This window comes from Sprattus sprattus (genome assembly GCF_963457725.1).
Source record: "Sprattus sprattus genome assembly, chromosome: 14".
Lineage (NCBI taxonomy): Eukaryota > Metazoa > Chordata > Actinopteri > Clupeiformes > Clupeidae > Sprattus > Sprattus sprattus.
The window spans coordinates 31354221-31381066 of NC_137912.1; the positions used below are offsets into that span (position 1 = coordinate 31354221).

The window sequence follows — 26846 nt, forward strand, 5'->3', positions numbered from 1 at the left end:
CCCCATGCTCAGCGCGATATACACAGACACACAATACAAAGGTTGAGTCAACTTTGCTCCATTTTAACTGGTTGCAAATGTGATTTCTATATTACCAGCATCTGTGGCTCGCCATAGGTGAGTTTAAATAAAGATTAAAGGAGCATTTCATGCTTAAAATACAATTATTTCTTAAGGGTGCCAATAATTTCGTCTGGCCCTTTTTTGAGTTTTATGTGGAATAAAGTCAGATTTGGCATTATTTGTCAGATTTTTTGTGTTTTTCCAATGCAAACTAAGTAAATAAACATGTGAATACAAAAGCATTTGTAATTGCAACACTTTTCTGGGAGTATTGGTGCATTATCTGACAAAAGTGCAGGGGTGCCAATATTTTTGTCCATGACTGTATCTATATATATATCTATATATATTGAAAACTGTTTGATAATAATTTCGATCTCTGACAAGCTGCTGCTGGGAAGTGGACAGCCAGATTGTAAACCAATGTTACGATGTAAACAACCAAGATGAACAAAAATTGTGAGGAATAGTGCTATTTTTTATTTTTGCAACAATTTCTGTAATAAAGAAACGTCAACATGCTTCAGTGGTCTGCTTGTTAAAAAAAACACAATTTTTCATTTTCGGTAACTCATTTCAATAACATGATGCATATGAGGAGGTGTTACGCTACCTTGTAACTATTAATAGCTTATTTGACACGGTGTAAACGTTTGATTAGCACGCTAGCTGAGTATTTTGGTCATATAGCTTCGTAAAAGTTCGGTTAACAAGTAACTTGTGTGTTTAGTTTTATGACTTCGTAAACGTTCGGTCAACAAGTCAGTTGAGTATTGAGCCGTATAACTTCACAAAAATAATGAATAAATAAATAAAACGATGGTTTAAAGGTCAGGCGACCAAGACAAGGTCTCAACGAAAAAGTAAAGGTCCTGGTATTAGCCAATCAAACGGAGTAAATCACCCACTTCCGGTTTCAATACGTTTTCCAGCGGCAACACGTCTTCTTGGCCGACAGTCACCATTGCTGCTGAAGAATAGGCCCCAAGATGGCTGTGGATCAAGCAGGAGGATCCATGGAGGACTAAACCACTTGGACACAAGCTATGACATCACCATTGCTGCTGAAGAATAGGCCCCAAGATGGCTGTGGATCAAGCAGGAGGATCCATGGAGGACTAAACCACTTGGACACAAGCTATGACATCACCATTGCTGCTGAAGAATAGGCCCCAAGATCGCTGTGGATCAAGCAGGAGGATCCATGGAGGACTAAACCACTTGGACACAAGCTATGACATCACCATTGCTGCTGAAGAATAGGCCCCAAGATGGCTGTGGATCAAGCAGGAGGATCCATGGAGGACTAAACCACTTGGACACAAGCTATGACATCATTTTTAAATCATTATTCCAGTATTTATATTGATTTGCATCAATCGTGATGCTTGATATTTAAATATATAGTAGACTATATTGTCCCCAAATATAATAGGTTTGAACGGATCAAGGAAAGGATCAAGTATTTCCAATCAGCATTTTCTAATTTGCAATTATGACCAGCAGGTTATCAATTTTCTTTCCCCAATCTACCAGCAGCTGTCCAACAGGAACTAAAATGTTTCCCTTTACTAATAAAAGCAACTGTGTAATTGAGTCAGCATATGGACATCATATCCAGTGACTATAAGGTCATTAATTATCCTACAGAATATCAGCATTTGAAAAAACTTCAATAATGTCCACTGTGCAAGCTATTTAGAAAATACATGCATTTTTTAAATAATACACATGTTGTACAGAAATGATTTCCTACAAACACGCTGTGCCTTTAGTGTCACTGGATGGCTTTTCAGATCGCTGAAGCACACCAGATAATTTCATCAAAGCTTTTTACTTTACAGATTAGTAATATGGCAGATTAAATGCGGATTAAATGGGACAGTGATGACAGGGATCAAATTACTACACTACTGGAATTCTGGTCTGAAATAAACAGAGCTTAAGTCACTTAAATAATTTATCACCATCTGAGCATGTTTTTTCCACCGGCTCATGACCCATTTATGATAATTCCTCTTATCCAATATGCAAAAAATAGAATCTCTCATTCTGCAGAGAATTAAAAGCATAAACTGGCTGTGTGTGATGTTTAATGGCACATTTTAGTTCTTTAAAGTGTGATTATGATAAAAATATCTTTTCTTTCTAGGTGTACAATCCATATAGTTAACGGTAAAATGGGCAATAGGCATTGCTGTAAGCGTGAATTGGTTACTTATTCTAAAATATAGGCCAATGTATAGCCTCATGAAAGGAGCACTCCATCAATACTCACTTTGAAGCTTAAATGCTTGCTAGCACAAAAAGGGCTGTTTGTGGCCTTGCTTTCCATCCGTGTCTGTTCCCCCACTGCTCTCTCCTGCTGTTCATCCTCCATGCCTATTAGGCCCCCGCCTCAATAGGCCTCAAGCTGTCTTCCTGTTCAAGATCTTTAGCACACCACACAAAACAAAGAATAGAAGTGCTGTAGTCTGAATGGGCTGGTGCAGAGGCTTGCATGCATGTGATGGAACTGTGTGAACATAGTTCTACTGGCCAGTCTACAATTCACAGTAACCAGAAGATTCAAAAATAAAGCCCCAAGCAGTCCAAACAGATTGTGCAAGGTGAACCAATTGACATAGTTAGAAATAACTCAAAATCTATTGAATTTTTCAATTGTTATGAAAAAAACACATTTTCAGGGTCATGTGATCAATATTGTACCTCTCTGAATTAGACACAAACATGCATGGATTAGAGATTAGAAACAAACATGCATGGATACAATGGATCTGTATAATAGTACAAAATGATTACAAGATGGCTACAGCTAAAAATAGCTGAAGTCAGAACTTTCAAAAAGAAACAAGACATTGTTCCATGAAGTACATTCAATGCTATTAATTGTTTTTGTATGACCTCTTTTTACCTTTCTCTTTCCATCTATTCTCCCTCTGTCAGATAGCTGGGAACTCACCCACATGTTGCCTGTCTGGGTTGTAGGCAGGCAGCTAGGGGGGTTGGGGAGAGCCCACATGGATAAAAGGTTCTTTATTCTCTTCGCTCCAAAGCACTTTTCTCTTCAGTTCAGATAGAAAAGAGATTTCTAAAGCAATGAGGTTGGTCTCTTCACACCGTGTGAGCTAGGACAGCCGTTGACATTTGTTCCTGAAAGTGGTATGGTCAGTGTGGGAAAGAGAAGAACAAAAAAGAAAAAGGCAGAAAGACAGTAGAGTAAATCTCTGCTAGCTTTGGTCTTGTACCACACAGCATTGTTTGCAGTTCCAACCTGCAGTATGCTGTGAGTAAACATCAACTGACTGTCTTAAAGTAAACAGGATTTAAAGGGAATCTACATTTGCCCTGGATTCAAATAGTCTCAAGTTTCTCAAGGATTGTGTGATTAATAGGGACCTTATATGGAAGGAAACTGGCACATTTTTGTCATGCTTTTATAACTGACAGCATTTCATCATTTATGCACTCTTTGGGACTTGTGTTGCTCAAGATGAGTGCAACAGATTGTAATGTGAATGTTTTGTCCAAGTACATTTTTACTGTCTGTAATAATGTAATATGATTTTAGTGTTGCATTCCTGTGTGTTCTGTGTTCTTGCGATTTGCACACATCACAAGCTAACAGAGGTGTTAGCAGTTAAATGGAGACACATTTAGTTAAGTGTCCATACTGTTTGAGTGTATAAGACTTTTAAAAATATCTTCATCTGACACCCTTTATCAGTTCTCCTACAAAGCCTTAGAAGACAGCTGTGCCTTATTCAAAACACAGAATTCTCACAAGGAAAGGAAAATATAACACATTACCACCATTCTCAGATCCACATACTCATTCAAAGCCAGTTTTCAGTGTTCAGATTTTTAAGATTGTATTGCTAGCAGGTGAAATAGGACCACATTCATTATTGATTATTTCATCAGTCTCAACTTGAGCCTGTTCACCCACCTAACCTGAAACACTTTTCACTTGCAATTCAATCTTAAAAATTCAACTATTCACTAATCGGTTTAACTATTGTACTGTACTGCAATACATTATTTTAACTCAAACCCGAACACAAATCGCTTGACAGTATATAATATACAAACACACACACAATGTGTTCAGTCCGAAGGATTAAGGCTATTACAGGAGCTGGAGGTTCGAAATTTCAATTAACACGCCTATTTTACCCTCCCCTCTTCCCCAAACCCCCACTCCTCTAGTCTCATCAGCATACACTGGGACCAGGTTCGGTTCTCTGCAGAAGCCTATTCAAGGTTCCATGCTATAAGCACGCTCCAGATCAACAACAGACTATTCTCAGAGTGGACCACTCGACGACAGACCTGAAAGCCAGGCGAAAAGAAGACAGTGGAGAGGAATAATTTGATGGTCATTTTTCGTATTTGGTGCAGAAATAGAGGGCTTCTCCGCACCATAACGCATTGCAGGATGGGAGGATGGAGTCGCAGCAATCAGGAAGGATTCTTCGAATAGTTGACAAATCCCACACCCGGACAGAGAACTATCTTCGGAATTATGATCAGTCTCAATGGCCTTAAAAGTTTTAATATAGGCCTTCCAGAAAACGATACTTCTCTACTTTCCGAGGCTGAGGGAAACACTTCGTCTGCTAGAAATGCCGTAACCGACCATTAACAGTTGCACCACCTGCAATAACGGCTACGACAGTCTGAATTACAAGGTAGCCGACTTTTCATTGATGACAAGGCGGAGCGGAAATGATGAAATTCGGTATAATCATTTGCCTCTTTGGAACAGGTAAGAAGTATAACCAGTTATTTATGTTATGCTATGTTAATACATATTTACTCCACGGAGTTTTTAAATTGAAAGTCAACATTAAGGCTATCTATAGAATGGATTTGTAAGCACCTATAGCCTAAGGCCTTTAAAACGAACTAAAAGGGGTGTATAAGCTGTAAAGCTTGTTTTTTTTTGTTCCCTTGAAGTTTACTCTGCCTCAGTCTACTAGGCTTTCAATACGAGAACGCAAATGGTGCTGTGAGGCTATTTCTATTCTGATCGCGTTATCCGAGGCTATTGACAACAATGGAGGAAGAATCAATGCAAAACACGCGCCCCTAAAGGTTCATTTGCTGATGTTATTTATTTAGTAGTAACTGCCTCCAGACCTACAGTGAAGATCTACCCTAATTCTGAGGGAATAAAAACAACATTGATTGAACCAGCAGTGGTGTATGCTCCATTGCATCCCCCCCCCCCCCCCCCCCCCCATTTTAGACGTTTTATTGGGATTAATTGCAGGCACAAACTATGTAAACAAATGCATCAGCCACCCTGAAACAAAGAATCAAGATGAGGAGAATGTACAATAATATTGGGTGACATACTGGCTCTTTACCACATCACAATATTATTGCTTATTTATTTTTGTTAGCTGCACCATGCAAGTGTTTTTTCCCCCAGATTTGAACAGTTTCACTGGTGTGGTGTGTGGGATAGCCTTCTAAGGCCTAGCCTAGTGTTTGCAAGCGTATTGCTCATGCAGGTCCTATGGTGGAGTCATGGCTATTTAAAAAACAAATTGAGTTCGAAAATTGAGAAAATATCTGTGATGAATGGCTGTTTTGGGCGAGTTAGTTTGACCTACATAAATCCACCAGTGGGTGACCTTGCTATCAAGGCACCTCCTTATTCTGTGTTTATGTTTTTATTTGTTTGTTTATTGCATTTTTGTAATATTAAGAATGTTTTATTAATGCTAATGTAGGACATGCTCATAACTTCAGCTACTGTGATGTTGAATATAAGGAAGCTAGTCTATAGCTTATTGCAGTAAAAGAAAAATCCTGTCTGATGTATTTCTTTTCTCTGCCATTGGTCGATTCGTTTTTCATTTCTCGAGTGCAAATATTGAACTAACGGTGAACTAAAACTAGACTAGATTTAGAGAGAGAAAGAGCATTCTCTGTCACATTTCCATTGAAATATTGTAGAGTGTATGGATGTTGCTCACTAGAACAAGGCAGCAGTTATATTGTGTATGCTGTTTCCTGCACACTCAGGGCCTGATTTACTAACAGGATTGCGCCCATTTCTGGCGTAAAATAGCGGTCGTAAACATAAAACGGTATTTACTAAGGGGGCGCAGCGCATATTAACGCCTGTGGGTGTGAACAGGGGAGGTTACGTGGACGTGGGTGGTAACGTAGGCGTGAAGCGCACTTAAATGGGAGGAGAGAAGATAAGTGTGCCTAATGATGTATTGCGTGGTATCTACTAAATTGCCTGGCGAGCCCAAGTCTCCGATTTGCGCGCTAATTCTCCGCCTCATAAAAGCACGTCTTAACCAGCAAGCGCATTTCCATTGAGTCTGAAAACGTTGATATGGCAGCAGTGATAACAGCAAGGCGAAGAAAGAAGACAGAGACAGCGCACAGACATATTTTTTTCAACTCGTATAACACGATTTCAGTTAAATGAACCACAAATCATTAGACGGTACAGGTTAAAAGCCACGCAATACTTCAATTACTGAACCAGATCAGAGACGACATCTAACACTCCAACCGGAGATCACATTCCATTCAATCAGTTGGTAGACTCTGGACAACATTGCAAATATTGGCATCAGATCATTTCAAACAGTTATAGCATCAGTTGGTATATCTCAGCCTTCACTCAGCCAAATATTCACCCAGGTACTCGACGCATTGCTACGGGGCACTGGTCAATATACATTTCCCCACTACGATAGCTGAAATTAAACTTTCCGAACGTAATTGGAGCCATTCATCGCACCCACATGCAAACAGCCCCATCTTCAATCCACGAACACGTTTAACGAAACAGAAAGCACACATAATCAATGAATGTCCAGGTCATATGTGATGCCAACATGACCATTACTTACGTGGTAGTGGTCTGTCCATGACAGTTTTATCTTCTGGAATAGTGCCATCTATCCATGATTGAGCAACGGTGATTTTTGAGAGGCCTGGCTACTTGGTAAATGTATTTGTTTCAGTGGGGATATATTGTAGTGAACCAATGTCCCTTGTAGAACGTATTAATCTCGCCATGTACACATCTATATTGTTATAATAGACAGTTTATGCATTAATGCCACCAATAGCATATTATTTATAATCGTGTTCTTTTCAACATCTCGCTGTAGGTGATGGCGGGCAAAACAACAATATAACCCATTGAATCAGGTTCAGTGATTGAGTGAACGTGAACCAATATATCTTTCTCCGCTTCGCTGAACCTCAGTTTTTTCTTCCTCGAATCTCCATGGTGGCAATAACTTGCAAGCAATTTCTCTAGTCTTTTAACGGTGCGCTAAATAATGATTGCCCATGCAACGCGGATCTGGCTTGATAAATATCACGGAAAATGCGGGGAAACACCGTGCGTTAATGTGCGCCTCGCAAAAGCGCAGATTAAGCTGCGTTCGCAAATCAATGTTAGTAAATCAGGCCCTTTAAAGGGCGGAGTAAGCACCCCAGTGCCCAGCGCAGATGTGGTTTGATAAATACCACGGAAAATGCGCAAAAACACCATGCGTTAATTTGCGAACGCAGATTAAGAGCGCTCGCATATTAGTAAATCAGGCCCTCAGAGCTATTGAAAGACTATGGGCCCTATGAAAGACTATGGACCCAGCGCAATTGACATTGTCACCGACGCATGTATCATTCCTATCTCGCACCCGGCGCACAGCGCGATTTTCCCTCCAGAGGCGCGCTTCGAAATGAACTTGCGTCGACATGGGCGGGGGCGGAACAGAGAAGGCGTTTCTCTGGCGCAAGTGGTATATTGCAGTTTCAAAACAACGCCGTGCGCCATTGACCACAAAAAAGCTGGTCTTATCTCAGAGGCGCAATGTCTAAAGTCTGTAACGCGTATTCAGAACGCTATTTTAAGGGCGCATGTGCTTGCCCGCACAGTATAGGACCTATAGGCTACACTTTACTTCTGTCGTCTTCACGAGAGATTTACACCAATTTTTTGGCAAGCCATATATAATTACAAGGAAAATAAAGTATTTACCACATGAGGAAATCATTGTGATATCCATATCCAAGATATTTTAAAAATAGGCATACATCTAGCGTACACATTGACTCAAATGATTCAGGTTAATTGTAATGGCGGTTCTGATGTCTGCCATCTCCTGGCAGATGAGCTGGGGACACAGGGACACTGTCCATATCACAGTCTGCGGCGAGATAAGGAGAAAAGGGAGGGAGAGATCGGAAGAGAGGAGAGCGCCTGATCAGTGGCTGGCCGCACGCGCGCACGCACACACACACACACACACACACACACACACACACACACACACACACACACACACACACACACACACACACTCACACTCACACTCACACTCACACTCACTCGCTCTCTCTCTGGCAGATGAGCTGGGGACAGACGCACACTGTCCCTATATCACAGTCTGCAATAAGTTCGGCTATACATGCAGTTACGTCAGGTCTAGTCCGACATGCTGGGGAATTCATAAAATTTCCCGTAACACCCGACAGCCAAGAGAGGGCTAAGCATACGTATTAACATACGTGCCCCCCCAGTGTTTTGCACAACATTGCCATGAATCATGAATGTGTCAATGACATAAATGAGGATAGATAAGAGGACTTTAGAAGACGTGAGGTTGAACTGCATGTGCCGATGGGTGCAATATTATAACCATCCATACATAACCTAGTGATTCAGTGAGGGTGAGCCCAAAACATCGGAAAGTATGTTTTTGTGACTTTTATTTCAAATATGTTGCCACCAAAAAACGAATGCTAGTAACTGAAAAAATACAAACGAGAAATGAAAAGTAGAACCATTTCTCCAAACAAGCATGGGAAAATATTGCCGTGATTGTTTCTGGTAACACACGTTCAGGTGGCCTCACGGTCTTCCTCCCGGTAATTCCGCAATTACGATAACAAGCCGCTTTGCAATATGCGCTACTCGCTCTTAAAGGGAATGTGAGATAACGCTCTGATTGGTTTATTGCATATTACGCCCAAACCACACCTATGGCTGAGTAACCTCCTTTGGACCAACCCTTTTGACACTTGCGCTGGACGCAAGTGTGTTTTTTCCGCCGTTAAAATAGCAACTGCGCCATAGAGCCGCCCACACAGCTACTTGCGTTTGGCGCCATCCTACTTGCGTTTCTGATCGGCAAGATAGGGCCCTTTGTCTTGTTTAAGTTAGAAATGATTTATAAACAAATTCTTAATTTACATACAGTAAATTCACCCGAATCTAATTGTTATTTAAAAAAAAAAATTCACTTTAAAGGAGCTACATGTACTCATTTTATTTTCAAACACTAAAAAATAACAAAAATATCAATAGGATATAAAGACATAACACGCAACATTGTTAAAACTGTAAATGTGATAGTGGGTCTGTAGCAAAAACAGCAAGCATGTTTGGTTGTTCTGTTGTAAGCATTAATGGTTAACCTGTCAGTTATCTTAAAAGATCTACAGATGTATATTTTCCTCTACTCAATCAATGTAACATTTAATCATCAACCAGATACCTTCAATTTTATAAAAGTTTTCATGCCACATGTGACCTTTAGTCTTTGGGTCTTCCTGCGTGGGAGAGGAGCTAGTTGTGTACAAACATGACGATGTGCTGCCCTCCATTTGTTTTGAGGGCGGAGTATAAAATGATAAAGCTTGCCAGTTCTGCATATATTATAGTTGGTTCTAAAACGTATTGCTCAAATCCTTGATTGTGATTGGCTAAAAGCCGTTGTAAAATCCAGCATAACCTTACAGTTTGTCCTCATAACATTCTATGATAACATTCCATATTACTGCGCAGCGAATGGCAAGGCAAGGCAATTTTATTCATATAGCGCATTTCATACACATGTGGAGCAACATCATCTGGGACACTGAAGCGTCAAAATCAGGATACCCCTGTCGCTGCACTAGCAAAGAGGAGCCCGATTTATTTAGAAACTATACTTTGTAGTGGCGGAAGAATGACCGTTTATCATTAAACTATTGTTTCTTAAATTGAATTGTTTTTATTTAATGAAACCATATAAAATATTTGTAGTAACAGTTTTAGAAAAGCAATAAGCCCCGCGAGTCCGTGCTTTGCGCTGATTTTAGAACAGGTAAGGTGGTTTTAGCCTTGCGTCGTGCCTAACAACTCCCCTTACCTGTTCTAAAATCAGCGCAAACCACGGCCTCTTGGGGCTTATTGCTTAATTAATGTGAAACTGAGTGATCTGCGTAGAGCAATGCTGAGAAGTCAGGGGGAGAATGGGGGGGGGGGGCTTACAAACCATGGAATCCAATTGTTTGTGAATATATTGTATAAAACTCCCATTCCATTGACATTATATTACCTCTCTCCCTTACCTCTCTCCCATTTGCTTATCCTCCTTAGATTCTAAGCTTTGTGATTTGTCTAATCTGCTTTTAGTTTGTCTGTAGGAATAAGGGGGGCTTTTGGAGCCCATTTTGATTAGGATTTAAAGAAATCCTTGCAGCAGATTACAGAAAGAGTAGTTTTGAGCCATGAAATGCTGCTTTCTCTTACAGACTATAAAGGTCAAAGGTTAAACTAGGTCAGATGCATCACAGACATGACTTGAAAAATAGGAAATGAAGATGATGTTTGTTCCAACCCTAGAGAGATACACCCATACAAAAACATATATTAACCTGAACACATTTCAGTGTTGACCATTTTAAATATCCTGGGCCCCATCTCCCTAGCATTGAGCGCTTAAGTAGTCCATAGAAGTAGAAATATCGAAACCATCACCATTTAAGTTGTCCATAGAAGTAGAAGTATCGATACCATCACCGTTTAAGTAGTCCATAGAAGTTACAGTATTACTACCATCACTGTTTTGGTTTGGTTTGGCAAGCGCAAAAAAAGAAAATGTTGCTTCACTAAAAATATCGGTCTATCTCTAAACAGCTATCTAAATGTCAAGCGTAGCCTTCATTGTGCTTCATGAAATGTGCACTTAACTCTGATGAGGGGACAACGTTTGGTCAGTCACTGGTGAGGTGTGCATAATAAGATAGTAGTAACAGCTATGTATGTGCGTTGAACATATTCTGTGAGGCATTGGATTGCTAGGTGCATATATGTCTGTGGCTAACATTGTGAAACAAGATATGCATTTCTTGAAGGAAATACCATTGCATGCAAAGTAGAAAATTCAAAATCTACATTAATATAAAGTCAAAGATTAGAACATTTTATAGAATTCAATGCATGCAGAGAGAGAGAGAGAGAGAGAGAGAGAATGAAGACGTAAGGGAAAAAGGAAAAGGAGATGGACAGACTCAATTAAGAGATAGAAAACAGGAGAGCGATAGAGAGAAGCGATAGTTTGGAGTGTGAGACTGCGAGGATAGAGTGGAAGAAAGATATATACAGTGTATGTGTATATATATATATATATATAGAGGGACAGAGAGATCGAGAAAGAGGATATACAGTTGAGATACAAACAAATTTGAGATGGTTAAGAATGGTGAGAGATCATGGCCTCGTTTCCCGAACGCGCACTTAGCCTAAAAAGGACTTGAAATCGTTCGTAAGAGGAATCCTACGTTGCAGACCGGTCTCCCGACGCGGCACTTAGCTTAAGTTTATCTTTTGTTGAGAAGAAGTAGACCAGTAGTAACTTCACACTTAGCGATGCAATCCAGTAGTAACTTCACACTTAGCAATGCAATCCACCAGGGGCGTCGTCCGGCCTATTATAGAAGAAATCCAAACGATGTTTCTGTGTATAGCACTTCATGAGAATGTCATTGTTTCACCTGCCTATTCCCATCAAAATAGAAATAAAGAATATTGAGTATTTGAAAATAAAGATTAGGCTATACAAAACTAGTGCAGTGCCCGTAGGAATTATGCATTCTGTAGTGTTAGCAGACGTAGAGCTGTTGGGTAGTGTAATGGCAAGACATATTTGCACTCCACATAGGTACAGGTTACACTGAAGTATTATTGTGATGCATGTTTCCTTTTCATTAAGAAATGTGTTAATGGTAGCCTTTTTGGAGAGTTACCAACAAATAAAGTTTGAGATTATGTAGTGGATGCAGTTGAATATAAATGTCAACGTTGCTGTCTAAACTATAAACTAAATGTCATAAAGAAAGAAATTATTTAAAATGAAGTTATGGTTGAAATAGGATCACTTCTTTATTGTAAGGGTAAGTGTAGGGTAAGAATGGTCATGCAGTTGGACTCAAATGTAGGTTAATTTTATTGAATGTATGTAGCCTACTGTACTGTATGACTTCGATGATGCTAGCTTTGACAGCCCACTCTCAGACAGATCGTAATAAATGTCCTTACAATGGGAACACAGTTTAAATACTCTGCTGGAGATGGCGTTACTATCCCCGCCCCGAATTCAGTGCACAGTGCATGTTCGATGCACGCACAGGCTAGCTAATTTCACAGCAATTAACGTAAACAGGTTAACGTGACGTAAACAGCTCCTAAGAGATACTTAAGAACTCGTGCACGTTGCGCTCGTGCACCTGACTTTAAGATGATGTTCGGGAAACGCTCGTAAATAGAAAGTGTTATTGAGTCTACGATGTCGCCAAAATCCACGTAGGCCGTTAAGATACGTCGTTATCGGGAAACGAGGCCCATGTTGTTAAGTGTTGATAGGTAGTTTCAAGGGTTTTACTATGGTAGTCAATGTGGTGACTATGGTGTGGCATAGGTAGTTGGGGTCGTTGCTATGTTGTAAACGTGAATACATACATTTTTATAAAGAGTTAAAAAGACGCTGCCAGGTCACCTTGTATGTACTCACTTTCTTAATAACTGTCAACAGACATCAAATCAAAGCCTGCAGTATATCAAGCGTTTTTTTGTTTTGTTTTGTTTGGTCTTTGTTTTAGTCACATCTGCTGCGATTCCTTAAAGACTTTTAATGGAAGTGATCTCAGCGATTTTGTTATCCCACAAGCCCTTTGCCACAATTACCATCTGGTGGAATTCATTTTTTTGGGCCATCTGTTGAGTTTCCTATTGAGTCTATGACATGTAAATGAATAATGTAATATGATTGGCTGATTTGTTTGAGCTCAAATATTAACAACCTTTCACCAGAATCAAGGACTGCACTTTCAAATTATTCTGATACATTGCACATTAAAGCCACACAGTGGATTACAATAGAGAAAGTAGACTATGTCAATTTCTATTTAAAAAAAACAAACATTTAGAGTAGTGTTAGCTAAATTAATAAATAATAACACAAGAAAAGAGGGTATAAATTACGAGTCATGACTTGAACAGTGACAGCAGATGCCATGAGCTCAATTAGGAAAAATAGTCAAAACTGAGGTGAGATGGAGACTACTTGTGTTCATGGGTTTTAGTAGTAAAAACACACCCTATATTCTCAGTAATGATAAAGACAGTATGCCACATTGATACTTAAGCCATTAGGATGTAATAGCTTAGCAAACCAACACCAAAATACATCAAACGGAAGCTATGACTGCTCATAGTTTCAATGGAAGCAACATAAACTTGTATGAAATGACAAGGAACTGTGTCAAGATGTTGGCACACCAGTGGAAATGCTAAAGTATCATATTTTTTATTGCATCAATCAAATCGATCTCTAACCCCTGTGCTATCCTGTTTATTTATCTACCCTAACTGTGTAGTATGTTGTTTATTTATTTACCCTAACTGTGTAATAAGATGTTTATTTATTTACCTTAACTGTATAATAAGTTGTTTATGTATTTACCCTAACTGTATAATACGTTGTTTATTTATTTACCCAAACTGTGTAATAAGTTGCTTATTTATTTACCCAAACTGTGTAATAAGTTGTTTATTTATTTACCCTAACTGTGTAATAAGTTGTCAATATGGGATGAAAGTAGAACAACAGCAAATTTGCATTATGTAGACCTATGCAGCTTTCCCAGCAGCTTCCACATGTACTGGGAATGGGGACATGATAGAAGCATTGCTGTCCAACTGCAGCTTTTCTATTGAAGTATCCATATCAACTGACAATGACACACAAGGCTTGTTTTTTCTATATCCATGAATTAAGGTCCTGTTTAAACTCTGCTTGAATTAAGGTCCTGTTTAAACCTCGCTTGAATTAAGGTCCTGTTTAGAGACAGACTGTAGTAGAAAATGATTGTAGGTGGTGTGTTGTTTAACTGAATCATTTTGATTTTATGAAACCTGTTTAATATAAGTTAACAAAAATGAGCGAGAGAATTGTTTGAGAAAAAGGGTGCAACTTAACTGGAGAGAAAATGTCCATGCCCTGGGGCTTTAGACAAGGAGCTGAGGAGGGGCTATTTAACTTGTATTTAGCAGGATTGGTTGGAAAGGAACATGCTCTTTGAAAAGAGGAGACAGAGAGACAATAGCCCTTGTCACAGCACCATATGTCCCCTATCCTACCTCCCCCTCTAGTGTGTCTGTTTAAAGCAGTCCCCCCTCCTATGCTACTTCTGGGGGAATCTGAAGAAGTGATCTGAAAAGACAGAGCAGAGTCCAGGGAACCTGAGGAGTGATCCTAACTATACTGGACCTAGTGCGTGCGTAAACCCTTCAGATTCCTGAAATTCTGCATAAATATGATCTAAATGTGATCAAATCTTTATCTGAGTCATCTGAATGATCCAATCCAATGATCCAATTGACTAAATGATCAACATGATGACTGTGTTAGGAAGTATTTGGACCCTTCCTTTCAGTAACTCATACCTTTAACATCAAAAGCTTCAATCCAAAGTCTAACATTTCTAGATAAATACAGCATCGTACGAATTGCCTGGTTGCTATGCTAGCTAAGTAAACATTTTCAGTCAGCTCTCGGGCTCAAAGTGATCATAAACACTTAAGGACAATGGTCAATTATCCACATACCCATTTAACAATCTGAGAGAAATAACAAGACATCAATGGGGTAAGGGCTTACTGTTATGTGCACTTCATGTATGAAGGAGGATAAGTCCTCCCCCCTCTTGCATTACCCAAAGACGGTAATCCTGTCTCTCCCGCTAAGACCTAAACCGTGGCAGAAGATTGTTACTAGGGTGCAAGACAATACAATTCCAGAACAAATTTTCAGGCTAATTCACAGCGGCAACATGGCATTCTGCCAACAAAATCACAGCTTTCAGTGTGTGGTGGGAATGAGGTTAACATTTCTTCATGTTGTTGATCAGTCCCACACAACATTTGGGAGACATTTTGTCCCATTCCTCCTCGCATATGCCCCCTGATTCCCTTCAATTTCTGCCTATTCAACGAATAGCAAGATTTACCTATTGCCTGAAGAAGTGTACCCCAATGTACTACTTCAAATATGACTTGGTGTTGGTATTTGGTTGTATCATCAACTTGGTTAGGGAACTTACTTCAAAAATCAATAGTGAGAGGAAGCCAAGGGGCCATGAGCCCAATTTCACTTCCCCTCTGCAGCATTAATTTACATGCAAGCCTACTGTAGAGCTCAAAGATTACAAGGATTTGACAATGAAACGCTTTTCTGTCACCATAGTCACAGTAAAAATATGATGTACAGAATCACAATTAGTATACAATGATGTGAAATGTTTCAATAAAGTTTATTGCACATATTATTGTTATAGAGATTTTCATATCTAAAGTCACTTCATTCTGACAAGGTTTGTCTTCCGCTAGAAGTTCCCGCGGGTGTTTACTCAAAAGCTGTGACGACTGGTGACAGGGTATACTATGGCATTCCAACACACTCCTGTCACACACATGTACTTTACCACCAGATAACCAAATGCTGCCTCTTGAAGTACAGTCCAGAATACATTGCCACCCCCACCACTGACCTGTAGTTGCTTTATCTAGACTAGAGATTTTTACAGATCAAGTGTCCCACTAATTTGGCAAGCAATAACTAGGTGTCACATATTTTAGAAGGAATAAAGTAACTTGCAGTAGAATGAAGTGACTAAAGTATTAATATTGCACATTTGGTATTCCACATTCTAGTGAATATGTGAGTTTATCATTCTGATAGCCGTCGGTACAAGGATGTCCTTTAAACTATGGTCCTGGCTCTTAAGGAACTGTACTTCCTTGCCAGAGGACAGGAGGGTAAACAGGTGGTGGCCTCGGTGTGCTGTGTCTTTGGTGATGTTTTTGGCCCTGCCGAGGTGGCAGGAGCAGGTAATGTTTTCCAGGGCAGTGAGCAGCCAGTGATTTTGGGCCTTGATGATTCTTTAGAGGGCTGTCTTGTCTGCCGCAGTGCAACTAGAGTACCACACTGAAAGGCAGTACGGCAGTACACTTTGGATGATGGAGGGCTAAAAGGCCATCAGGTCACACCAAGTTGTTTCTCTAGAGCACTCTCAGGAAGTTGAATTGCTGCTGTGCCTTTTTAATGCATGTGTCGGTGTTGGCAGACCAGGAGAGGTCATCAGATAAGTGGGCTCTCATGAGATTGTAGTTTGGAGATTGAAGACAGTCTTCATTGACGTGGAGTGAACGAATTAAGAACTATGTCTTAATTTTTTTTACAAATAATAAACCTAAAGGTTATTAAAAAGGTTACATTTTAATTGATGGTGTCTTATTTACAATTCAATTCAATATTATTTATATAGTGCCAAAACAAAATGTCTTTACAGACGCTTTACAGAGCCCAGGGCCTGAACCTGAACCGGGGCCTGTTGTTATATTTAGAACATGAGCATTAAGTCATTCCTCCTTTTTTCCCTCAACCCAAAAAAGAGACATCATTTGGTGCAGTACAGACAACATTTCTGATCTAAAACATACTGCCTTTATACTGCCTTGCTTCACCTGCTTGTTAGGAGAGTTCTTTCTAGTGACCGCTTGCTGTCTGACCTACTGTTTGTCCTCCTCGAAAGTCCTTGCTTCTGTTCATGTTGTGGAAGATAGATCCTTATCATTCTAAGCAGAAAGTAAGTTCTACATTTGACCTGTTCCAAAAAAGAACAAAATTGACACATTTGATAGTATCTTATATTGTACATTTAGAATACATTTAGTGTATCTGTCATTTTCATGGATGAAAGAGACTGGTTCCACATATCAGTTTTGTAATTTGGAATGCAAAACCTCTGATATCTCCATATCTCTCTGATAGAACCATATATGTAAGGGATAATGTATTGTCCGGAGGTCATTAGCCAAAAATAAATCCCGACGGGGCGAACAACACCCCGACGCGCAGCGGAGGATGTTGTTTCATCCTGAAGGGATTTATTTTTGGCTAATGACCGATCCCGCTTATTATACGGTTACTTGCCAAAAACGATAGAAGACATTCCTCCAACATACCACTTTTTAATGATTTAGTTGTCATTTCATGAGTCCCGTTTTGAAATAAATAGTTCTTCAAGCAAATAGAACTTTCAGCAACCCATTACTTGCTGACTTAAAATTACCATGAGTCTGACATGTGTAACGGCAGACTCGTTAAGGTACCATCACATAATAAGGGAGACGACACAAAGTAGTTCAAATAAAGTAAGAATCATTTATTTGCACCAAAAGCAATACTTAATCAAAATAGGGGTATGGAAATGTAATGTTCAATGTCGTGCATGAATGTAGTGAATGAAGGCATCAGTTTGTTAGGTAAATTAATAAGAAAGTGAGCGCTAAAGAAATAGAAAGGGGGACAGATTGAGAAAAGAGTCAAAGTGCCCATGTAAGAGAAGATATCAAAATAGTGCCTACAAGAACCGAAAAGTGCCTCCCCCCGAGAGAGAGAGGGAAAACCCCTTTTATAGCCCCACCCTAAATACAGGTGCAGGCAATAAAGCTCGTAGGCTCAGGTTCTGCCTCTGCCCGTGCACTGGCTGGGCTGAATCCTGAAGGGGCACAGGTGGACGTCACACATGTTAAAATTACCGGACTTCTTGCGGAATGATATGAAAGTTGTGAATTAGAAGCACAAAACCTGTTGCCAAGGACAGCGGTCATTATCTTTTCGCAGCGGTTTGTTAGCAGGAATTAATGTATGGAAGAACGTTGGGATGGCCCATTCAAATCGACGGTACTTTTTGGAACATTCTGAAAAGCCGTATAATAAGGTAATGTCATGATGACAATAGAGATGGGTCTATTCATCTTTTTATGTTTGTATAAATATATATATATATTTATAGTGATGACAATAGGGTACATTCATCTATTTATGTTTGTTCTTCTATCTTTTAAATAAGATTCTAAACCTGATTGTTCAAATCCTTGATTGTGATTGGCTAAAAGCCGTTGTAAAATCCAGCATTACCTTACAATTTGACCTGATTACATTCTATATTACTGCGCAGCGAATGGAAAGGCATTCATATAGCGCATTTCATACCCAGTGTTCCATCTGGCTGGTGCGTTGCTTCAAGGGTTGCGTGGCAACGATTTATTTAGGAACTATATTTTTTAGTGGCGGAAGAATGACGGTTTATCATTAAACTATTGTTTCTTAAATTGAATTGTCTTTATTTATGAAACCATATCAAATGTGTAGTAACAGGTTTAGAAAAGCAATAAGCCCCGCGAGTCCGTGCTTTGCGCTGATTTTAGAACAGGTAAGGGGGTTTAACGGCACTCCGCTTCGCGTCGTGCCTAACAACTCCCTTACCTGTTCTAAAATCAGCGCAAAGCACGGCCTCTTGGGGCTTATTGCTTAATTTTTGCCTGCCAGAGAAGCTGTTTCTCATAGACACTGCAGCTGACTTTTGCCAACTGTAATCTGTAATATGCTTCCTCCCACTCTTTTAAATAAACGTAGAATCTATGTGTCCTAGTGTGTCCTAGTATGCCATTTGTGCTCTGCCTCACTGTCTAGCATCATGATAGGGCAATGGATTACATGTAGTCCTTTTCTCACTGAACACCAGACATAACCCTACATAACTGCAGACATCCAACAATTTTTTTTAGGAACACTAAAGTTCACAATCCTGAATATACCCAACCCCTTAATTCACTAGGGCTAAATGAATAACATGGAAGAAAAGCCACACAGGTCACTTTTTGGTGTGGGAGCTGATCCTGTCGAATGAAATCCCACAAAGATCTACTCCACCACTGAATGTGTCAGGTTTGAGTTAAAGATCTACTCCCCCATCTTATGACCTGAATGTGTCAGGTTTGAGTTAAAGATCTACTCCCCCATCTTATCACCTGAATGTGTCAGGTTTGAGTTAAAGATCTACTCCACCCATGTTATGACCTGAATGTGTCAGGTTTGAGTTAAAGATCTACTCCACCTATGTTATTACCTGCATGTGTCAGGTTTGAGTGTTTTTGAGTGCAACTGTATCTAAAAAAAGAGAAGAGAGACAATACAGCCGTAACAGATCCATAATGATATATCACTGAAGATACATTATCATTAACTGTTAACCAAAAAGTTGTTTGATGATGTTATTTTGTTTCTTTACCCCCAGCAACCCATGCAGCCTACTTCTCCCAGCAGCCCAAGGATGAGATTGTGGTTGCGGGTCAGTCCGTGACCCTGCCATGCGTCATAGTTGGATATCAAGGCATGGTACAGTGGACCAAAGACGGACTGGCCCTGGGTGGGGAGCGAGACCTGCCTGGTATGATCTCATTATCTCACCTCACTGAAACTTTTCAGGAGTGCAAGTCGTTATCGTAAATTATTATTATTATTATTATTATTATTATCTTTCAACAGGTTGGACTAGATATTCCCTGATGGGTGACCCACTACTTGGAGAGCACAGTCTCCTAATTTACTCAGCGGAGCTGGCTGACGATGCAATTTACGAGTGTCAGGCCACACAGGCAGCATTACGCTCCCATCAGGCAAAACTCACCGTCATAGGTAAAGAGACTTCAAAGCACAAATGACAACAGAAGTCAGGAAAGCCATACATTTTCACATCAAACTGTAGCTTCAAATTATTTTGATGGGATGGATTATGTCGGTATACAATTAACAATTATATCCAACAACTATTTGCTGATAAGGACAAAAAGTGATTTGTCTGTTTTCATTTCTTTGCCTTTTGGATGGAGCATGCGTAGAAAGAAGGGTAGAATGTTCAGAGTTAAGTAAAGTTAAGAAAATATCTTTTGTGAGCATTTAATTAACTACAGTTGACAGATAAACTTCAATCTCTTTCTCTAGACAAAGATTACTAGACACCCAAGAAAAGTTGGGCATTTTTCCCATTTTCCCTGAGCAGCATTCCCATTTCAGCGGGTGCACCATCAAGGCTAATTCACATGGAACACATGAACAAGTACATAACTTAGCCTCTCTCACTCAGTTTGGCTGCAGGAGACGGGCTGTGTTGCTGGGCAATTCCTAACACTGAATGGCCCGGTTAGAACTCATTTTTTGGGGTGGGGAATGAATGAAGAAAATCTAAATAAACTAATCAAATCACAACCTGGCATCTTCAAACTGGTCTGAAAACTGTTGTATAAAAGCAAAATGACACTTGTAAAATATGACCTATGGCAACAGCACAACAGAGTCAAGGCCGTGAGTGTCACACATGTCACATGTCACACACATATGGTGTACAATAATATCCTGCTGAAATATTCAAGGTATTCATTTGTTGACAGAACGCTTTTGTGTCTTGTAGTGCCACCAGCCAGCCCAGTAGTGGAAGGAGCCCCCTTGCTCAGACTGAAGGCCCATACCCCATACAACCTGACCTGCCAGGCCCCGGGGGGGAAACCTGCTGCAGACATCACATGGTACCGGGATGGAGAGATCCAGCACACCTCATTTTATTCAAAGGTAAAGGACATATATATACACAATACATGGAACACACACCCCCAAAGGGAGGTGGCTGAGAAGGCAATACAAAATGAAAGACAATTATCAATGTCATGGGTATGTCCTAAACCAGCAAAATGCTGCTCTGTTGCTAGGACTGGTTCTAGTTCTCTTCCCCTCCCGTCCCTCTGTTGCTAGGACTGGTTTTAGTTCTCTTCCCCTCCCATCCCAATGTTGCTAGGACTGGTTCTAGTTCTCTTCCCCTCCCATCCCAATGTTGCTAGGACTGGTTCTAGTTCTCTTCCCCTCCCGTCCCAATGTTGCTAGGACTGGTTCTAGTTCTCTTCCCCTCCCGTCCCAATGTTGCTAGGACTGGTTCTAGTTCTCTTCCCCTCCCATCCCAATGTTGCTAGGACTGGTTCTAGTTCTCTTCCCCTCCCATCCCAATGTTGCTAGGACTGGTTCTAGTTCTCTTCCCCTCCCATCCCAATGTTGCTAGGACTGGTTCTAGTTCTCTTCCCCTCCCATCCCAATGTTGCTAGGACTGGTTCTAGTTCTCTTCCCCTCCCTTCCCTCTGTTGCTAGGACTGGTTCTAGTTCTCTCCTCCTATCCGTTCTGCTTTAGTTAATTAGTTTATTGATTTGCGAAGGCACATCCTCTTTGTGCTTACATCATGTCAAGCCATTATACCATTTCAGTGATATTAGTCAGAAAACCAATACAATTAAGCAGAGGTCTGCAGTGAACGCGACTGAAAAGAAATTAAAGAATGTTTGGTGTGATTTTCGGCAATATCTGTGCACTCATTTGTCTCTGTGATGTTGCAAATATTGGTTGCCAATATTGCCCTAAAAACCTAATCCCTAACAAAACTATAATGTATCAATGAGGTAAACAAGTATCCATGACAATGAATATGTCAGCCTGAAGTTCCAGAGCCTTGTAATGTGGGAAAAGACTCTTCCACACAGTGCTAAGGTTGTAATCCAATATTGACAGTAAGGTCATTCCACCTCAAATAAACAAATGCCTTCTGCTCGACCATCTCAGATTTTCTTAAAAAATGTACCACATACAATGTGTGACCTTCCAAACTCATACTTGCAAACTTCGTCTTGATATAATACTTTCTGAGAAAAATTCTGAACATAGTACCCCCCTTGCCGTTTTTGGTGCATTCACAGAAGTTTGGGATTCATTCTCTCAAAAGGTTTTCATGCTAGAGACCTGACATTTTAAACAGATAATTACCGCTTTATTTAGTTTCCTGCTGAAACTTTGATTGTTTCACCGGAATTGCAGTGGAGTGGAATGAGCAGAGGTGTTTATAGCATGAAGTGATCCTTACTGCAGAATTCTGGATGATTTGGAGCCAGTGAAAGACTTTGTTCGAGATGTCAGACATGATACAATTGCTGTAGTTATTGTGGGATGGAGCAAAAGCATTGACCAAGACTTGGTGAGTGAGGGTATGGTGCAGGCTGGAAATAAGGCACTACATAAATTAAGTTAATTTGCACAATGAAGCAATGGGTACCAAGCATCTTGATCTGAGCAGATTAAAGTACACTGCAGCTGTCTATTTGAAGGATGTTTTGAGCTGCAAACGAGTAGCTTAGTTTTATTGGGGTTTGTTTTAGAAAGTTGTGTGTCATTCAGACAGGCATTGAGGGTGCTGGGAGGAAGAGCCATGGAATCCAAAGATAGCTAGATGTTCTTTCGCTGGTGAGAGATTTAAAAAATAGATCCTGGAGGATGAGAATAGAACGTTAAACTACACTAAGATCTTGGAGGATGAAAATAGAAAGGTGTCAAGTATCGGCTTCACATTTGATCAGAAGTAGTATAATATACTGTACATAATTGTAATAATAATATATAATTGACAGATTTTATTGGCACACACAACACACTGCAACACACACATGCATATATGGAGGCGATATATTATGATATATAATGACAGGTTAGTGATATATTTGATATATAATGACAGGTTAGTGATATATTTGTAATATTTATTTGTTATTTATTTTCTGTTGCTGTAGACACTCATGGATGATGGAAAGAGGGAGTTAGCAGTTAGCCTACTACCCATCACTCCCGAGGATAAGGATTCCGGACGAACCTATACCTGCCGTGTGTTGAACTCTGCTGCTCCAGCAGGGCGACAGACTTCGGTTGCCATCAGTGTTCAGCGTACGTCTGAGTTCTGTTTTTGACCAAATCAAAAAGTGTCTTTACTTAGAGACAGCAAAGTCAGTGCTTTCAAACTCATTTCAGCCTGGACATTTCCTTTCCGCAGACCCACCATCGGTGACATTGTCTGTCCAGCCACAGACAGTGTTAGAGGGATCTAAAGTTGTATTCATCTGCTCTGGATCAGCTCATCCTGAAATCACTGGATACAGGTGAACAGCACTATTTTGAACAGCAATCTCTATTGATATGATGATAAACTTCCCCAGCATGATACAGAATTGAATGAGGAAAGATAATTATATAATAATATAATTTGACTGAGACCCATGCAAACCAACTACATTTCTGCTCCACCACAAACTTGAAAAGAACAACATAAATATCAAAAATAATAAGATTACAAGTTTAAGAAAAAAATAGTTCTAGTGCCTTTGCCACCTACAATCTCTGTCCAAAAGGTATAAGTGGTATTAAGGAGCTTGCCAAAACAAGATAAATGATCGTGCATTCATCATCCCAAAGCATCATCCCATTTTTTGTAGTGTATTTTTTATACAAAATGCCCATTGGCCATGACAGAATGTACTGTATTTAGTGCACATTTATGAGTTTGAATGCAGGTAGATTTAACTTTGTGTGATTACTGTAGATAATCTCCAATTGCAGTGGGTAAAACACAATGAAGCTAATTGAATCCTTGGGCTGGTTAATTAGAACCAGTTGTTGGAGCAGCAACTACTTAAAGCAGCACGACGGATCAATAGCTATTCACTAACGGTATGCTAGCAGCTAAAACTAACGAAATCTCTTGAAAATGTGCTGACTTTGACTTTATGACAAACTAGTTACTCAACAACTGTCCTTACACACTCAAACATCAAGCAAGTGTAACACAAGGCAAAGCAAGACGGCAAAATAAGCTACTTACTTGTTCGGCAGAAAGTAAACAAGTCAGGCTGCCGGGCTGCGGCAGGCAAAACTACAGAACGCAGTTATATGCCTATGGACCCTGGAATGGCAATGGCACATAGGCGATTCTCCATATTAAAATTCATTGTAGCGCCCCAATTTTTTTTAGGCTGTTATTTTAAGGTTAAACTGCTTATCCTAACCCTAATCCTGAAGTATAATTGTTGCATAATGGGGCTTTAATGCTGTTTTGAATGAAATGTGAGGCGGTGAGGTATCAATATTTGACCAGCATATTGTTCAATAGCCACTTCACTGAGCACATGTTACTCTTGATTGTTGTTACAGCTAATGTGATTCAAGTAAAAAATGCAAATGTGTTGTCTCTTTCCAAATTAGATGGTCGAAAGCAGGCATTCCCATTGCTGAGGCTAATGGAGACAGCCTGGAGGTGACAGTGGACCACTCCTTCTTCACTGATCCAGTCTCGTGTGAAGTCTCCAACTCCGTTGGCAGTACTAATGTCAGCACCCTTGTGGATGTGCACTGTGAGTTAAGATTTACTTTGGATCTTCTGTACATACGTACATCCTTACACTGGATGATTTTCTTTTGATCTTCTGTACATACTTACACTGGAAGATTTACTTTTGATCTTATTTACTAGTGATCTTATTTACTAGTGATCTTCTGTACTTACAACGGAAGTTACATTTAAGCCTTTGAGGTAGATTTATTAAACCTGTTATGTTTATGTTCAAATTACAAAAAATCTGAGATGGTCACCAAGATTCCCAGAATTCTCAGGTGATTTCACATGGATTGAACCAATTGCAAATCTTTCAGTTGGCCCGCGGCTGCTCTCTGAGCCGATGCCCATGACTGTGGACATAGGACTTGAGGCAGCCTTCACATGCTCATGGACTGGGAATCCCCCTCTCAACATTGCCTGGACCAAACGAGGATCCAGTGTGGTATGTCTATGTACTTACCGTATTACATTCATTTTGTGGCATAACTGGGTAGACACCAACTACTATAATCTATTATAACCAAATTGTAATTATTTATTCCATGTCAACTTAATTTCCCAAGGGGTCCCCTTACAAGAGAAAAAAAATACGGAGAGATTAATGAATTTAGTGAGAGATGTTTGAATGTTTGAATAATCATTTGTTTGAGATTTCCTCCAAATGAATTAAGGAAGACATATGCATGTTTTTGTCCTAGGCCTTCAGCCACAAAGCAAACCTCTGTATCCTCTGGTTAAGTTAACTTGGAATGAACCTTGTGATAACATATTTGTTTGGTTTAGGATGTTAATGATTCTCTTGCTGGTTACATTATATACAGGTCCTCAGCAATAGTAAGACTCTGCATTTGAAGTCAGTCACTCAGGAAGATGCAGGAATTTACACATGCAAGGCCATAGTCCCCCGTATTGGTGTGGGTGAGACAGATGTCACCCTTACTGTAAACGGTGTGTATGTTACTTCAACTCTCCCCTACTTCTGCCTTCGGCTTTCTGTTTGGAATTCTGCATAGATACACATCATTGTTTTTGTGGTTTGTGGCTGCTGTTAAGTGTCTACAATCACTCTGGAAAGAACTTCTAAACGATCACTGATAATATGAGCACATTTATCAAATCTCTATCTAACTCTGCTATGCCCTATATGCACAGGCCCACCTATTATCATGGCTGATGCCATCCAGCGTGCTGTGAGGCACACTAAGGGCAAGCTGGAGTGCTTGGTGAGAAACAGTCCCCCACCAGAAAGAATCGTAAGTTATTCTGTTTGCATGTCTGTACTTTGCCCAGTAGTAATCATTAATTAATGGATAATAAGAGACGATGAAAAACTACCTTCACCCACTCAGATATTTTTGTAGAGCATGTCAGAAGCAACTAATGTTATAACTGTAGTCAAATGTCAAGCACCATAAGCATTTTTAGTACGGGTCAGAACATAGGCAACTGATAAAATGTACAACATTTGTTTGTAAATGTTTACAACATAAAAACATTGAGCCACAGATGAGCTGAATTAGGTTTGAATTACATACAAACATAGAGGATGTCATCCTATTATTCTCCTTAGTTGAGCTGACTGTTTATCTTGATGGAATCTCAGTTGAAGTTCACACATTGTGGGTAATTCATGAGTTTGGGTCTAAAACTAGTGAGCTAACTACATAAAGGGTATGCAACACCATACAAAAACACCAACAGCATCACATCTAGCATGCCAACTGGTGTCTTTTGGCAATTTAGTTGGTGGGAAATACAGATCCATTTTCGCTTTTCTGTCCTTCATATGACCATATACCACCAAAATGATTTGGAACTATGCCTATATAACACCTCAAGGTGTCAGGTAACAAACTTGTGTCAATGTATCATACTAAGATGTGTTTTTATTTGCAGCGATTCTCAATCAATACGTATCTGTTTTAGGTATGGACATTTGGAGATATGAATCTTGGATCGGGCTCCTATGACCGTTTCTCGGTACAGATATTGAACAGGCCAACTGGGGTTCTCTCCACACTGGTCTTTTCAGAGACCCTTGCAACAGATTTCCAAATGCCCTACAACTGCACAGCCTGGAACCGTTTTGGAATGGACACTGCAATGGTCACTCTCAAAGAGCAAGGTAATAGATCCTTCTGGTCTTCTGACACTGCAATGGTCACTCTCAAAGAGCAAGGTAATTGATCCTTCTGGTCTTCTGACACTGCAATGGTCACTCTCAAAGAGCAAGGTAATAGATCCTTCTGGTCTTCTGACACTGCAATGGTCACTCTCAAAGAGCAAGGTAATAGATCCTTCTGGTCTTCTGACACTGCAATGGTCACTCTCAAAGAGCAAGGTAATAGATCCTTCTGGTCTTCTGACACTG

The 26846-nt window shown here is 40.0% G+C and overlaps 1 protein-coding gene across 1 annotated transcript in view; it reads left to right on the forward strand.

Moving 5' to 3' along the window:
* Positions 1-4791: 4791 nt before the first annotated feature.
* kirrel3l (kirre like nephrin family adhesion molecule 3, like) overlaps positions 4792-26846 on the forward strand; it is a gene marked incomplete at both ends in the record, with an annotated part of 42074 nt that continues 20019 nt past the window's right edge. Inside the window, 11 exons of the mRNA XM_080851483.1 lie at positions 4792-4831; positions 19519-19671; positions 19770-19919; positions 20692-20849; positions 22881-23031; positions 23138-23243; positions 24343-24491; positions 24790-24917; positions 25297-25423; positions 25628-25728; positions 26402-26600. Coding sequence (XP_080707609.1) covers positions 4792-4831; positions 19519-19671; positions 19770-19919; positions 20692-20849; positions 22881-23031; positions 23138-23243; positions 24343-24491; positions 24790-24917; positions 25297-25423; positions 25628-25728; positions 26402-26600 — 1462 coding nt within the window. The remainder of the gene's footprint in view (positions 4832-19518; positions 19672-19769; positions 19920-20691; positions 20850-22880; positions 23032-23137; positions 23244-24342; positions 24492-24789; positions 24918-25296; positions 25424-25627; positions 25729-26401; positions 26601-26846) is intronic.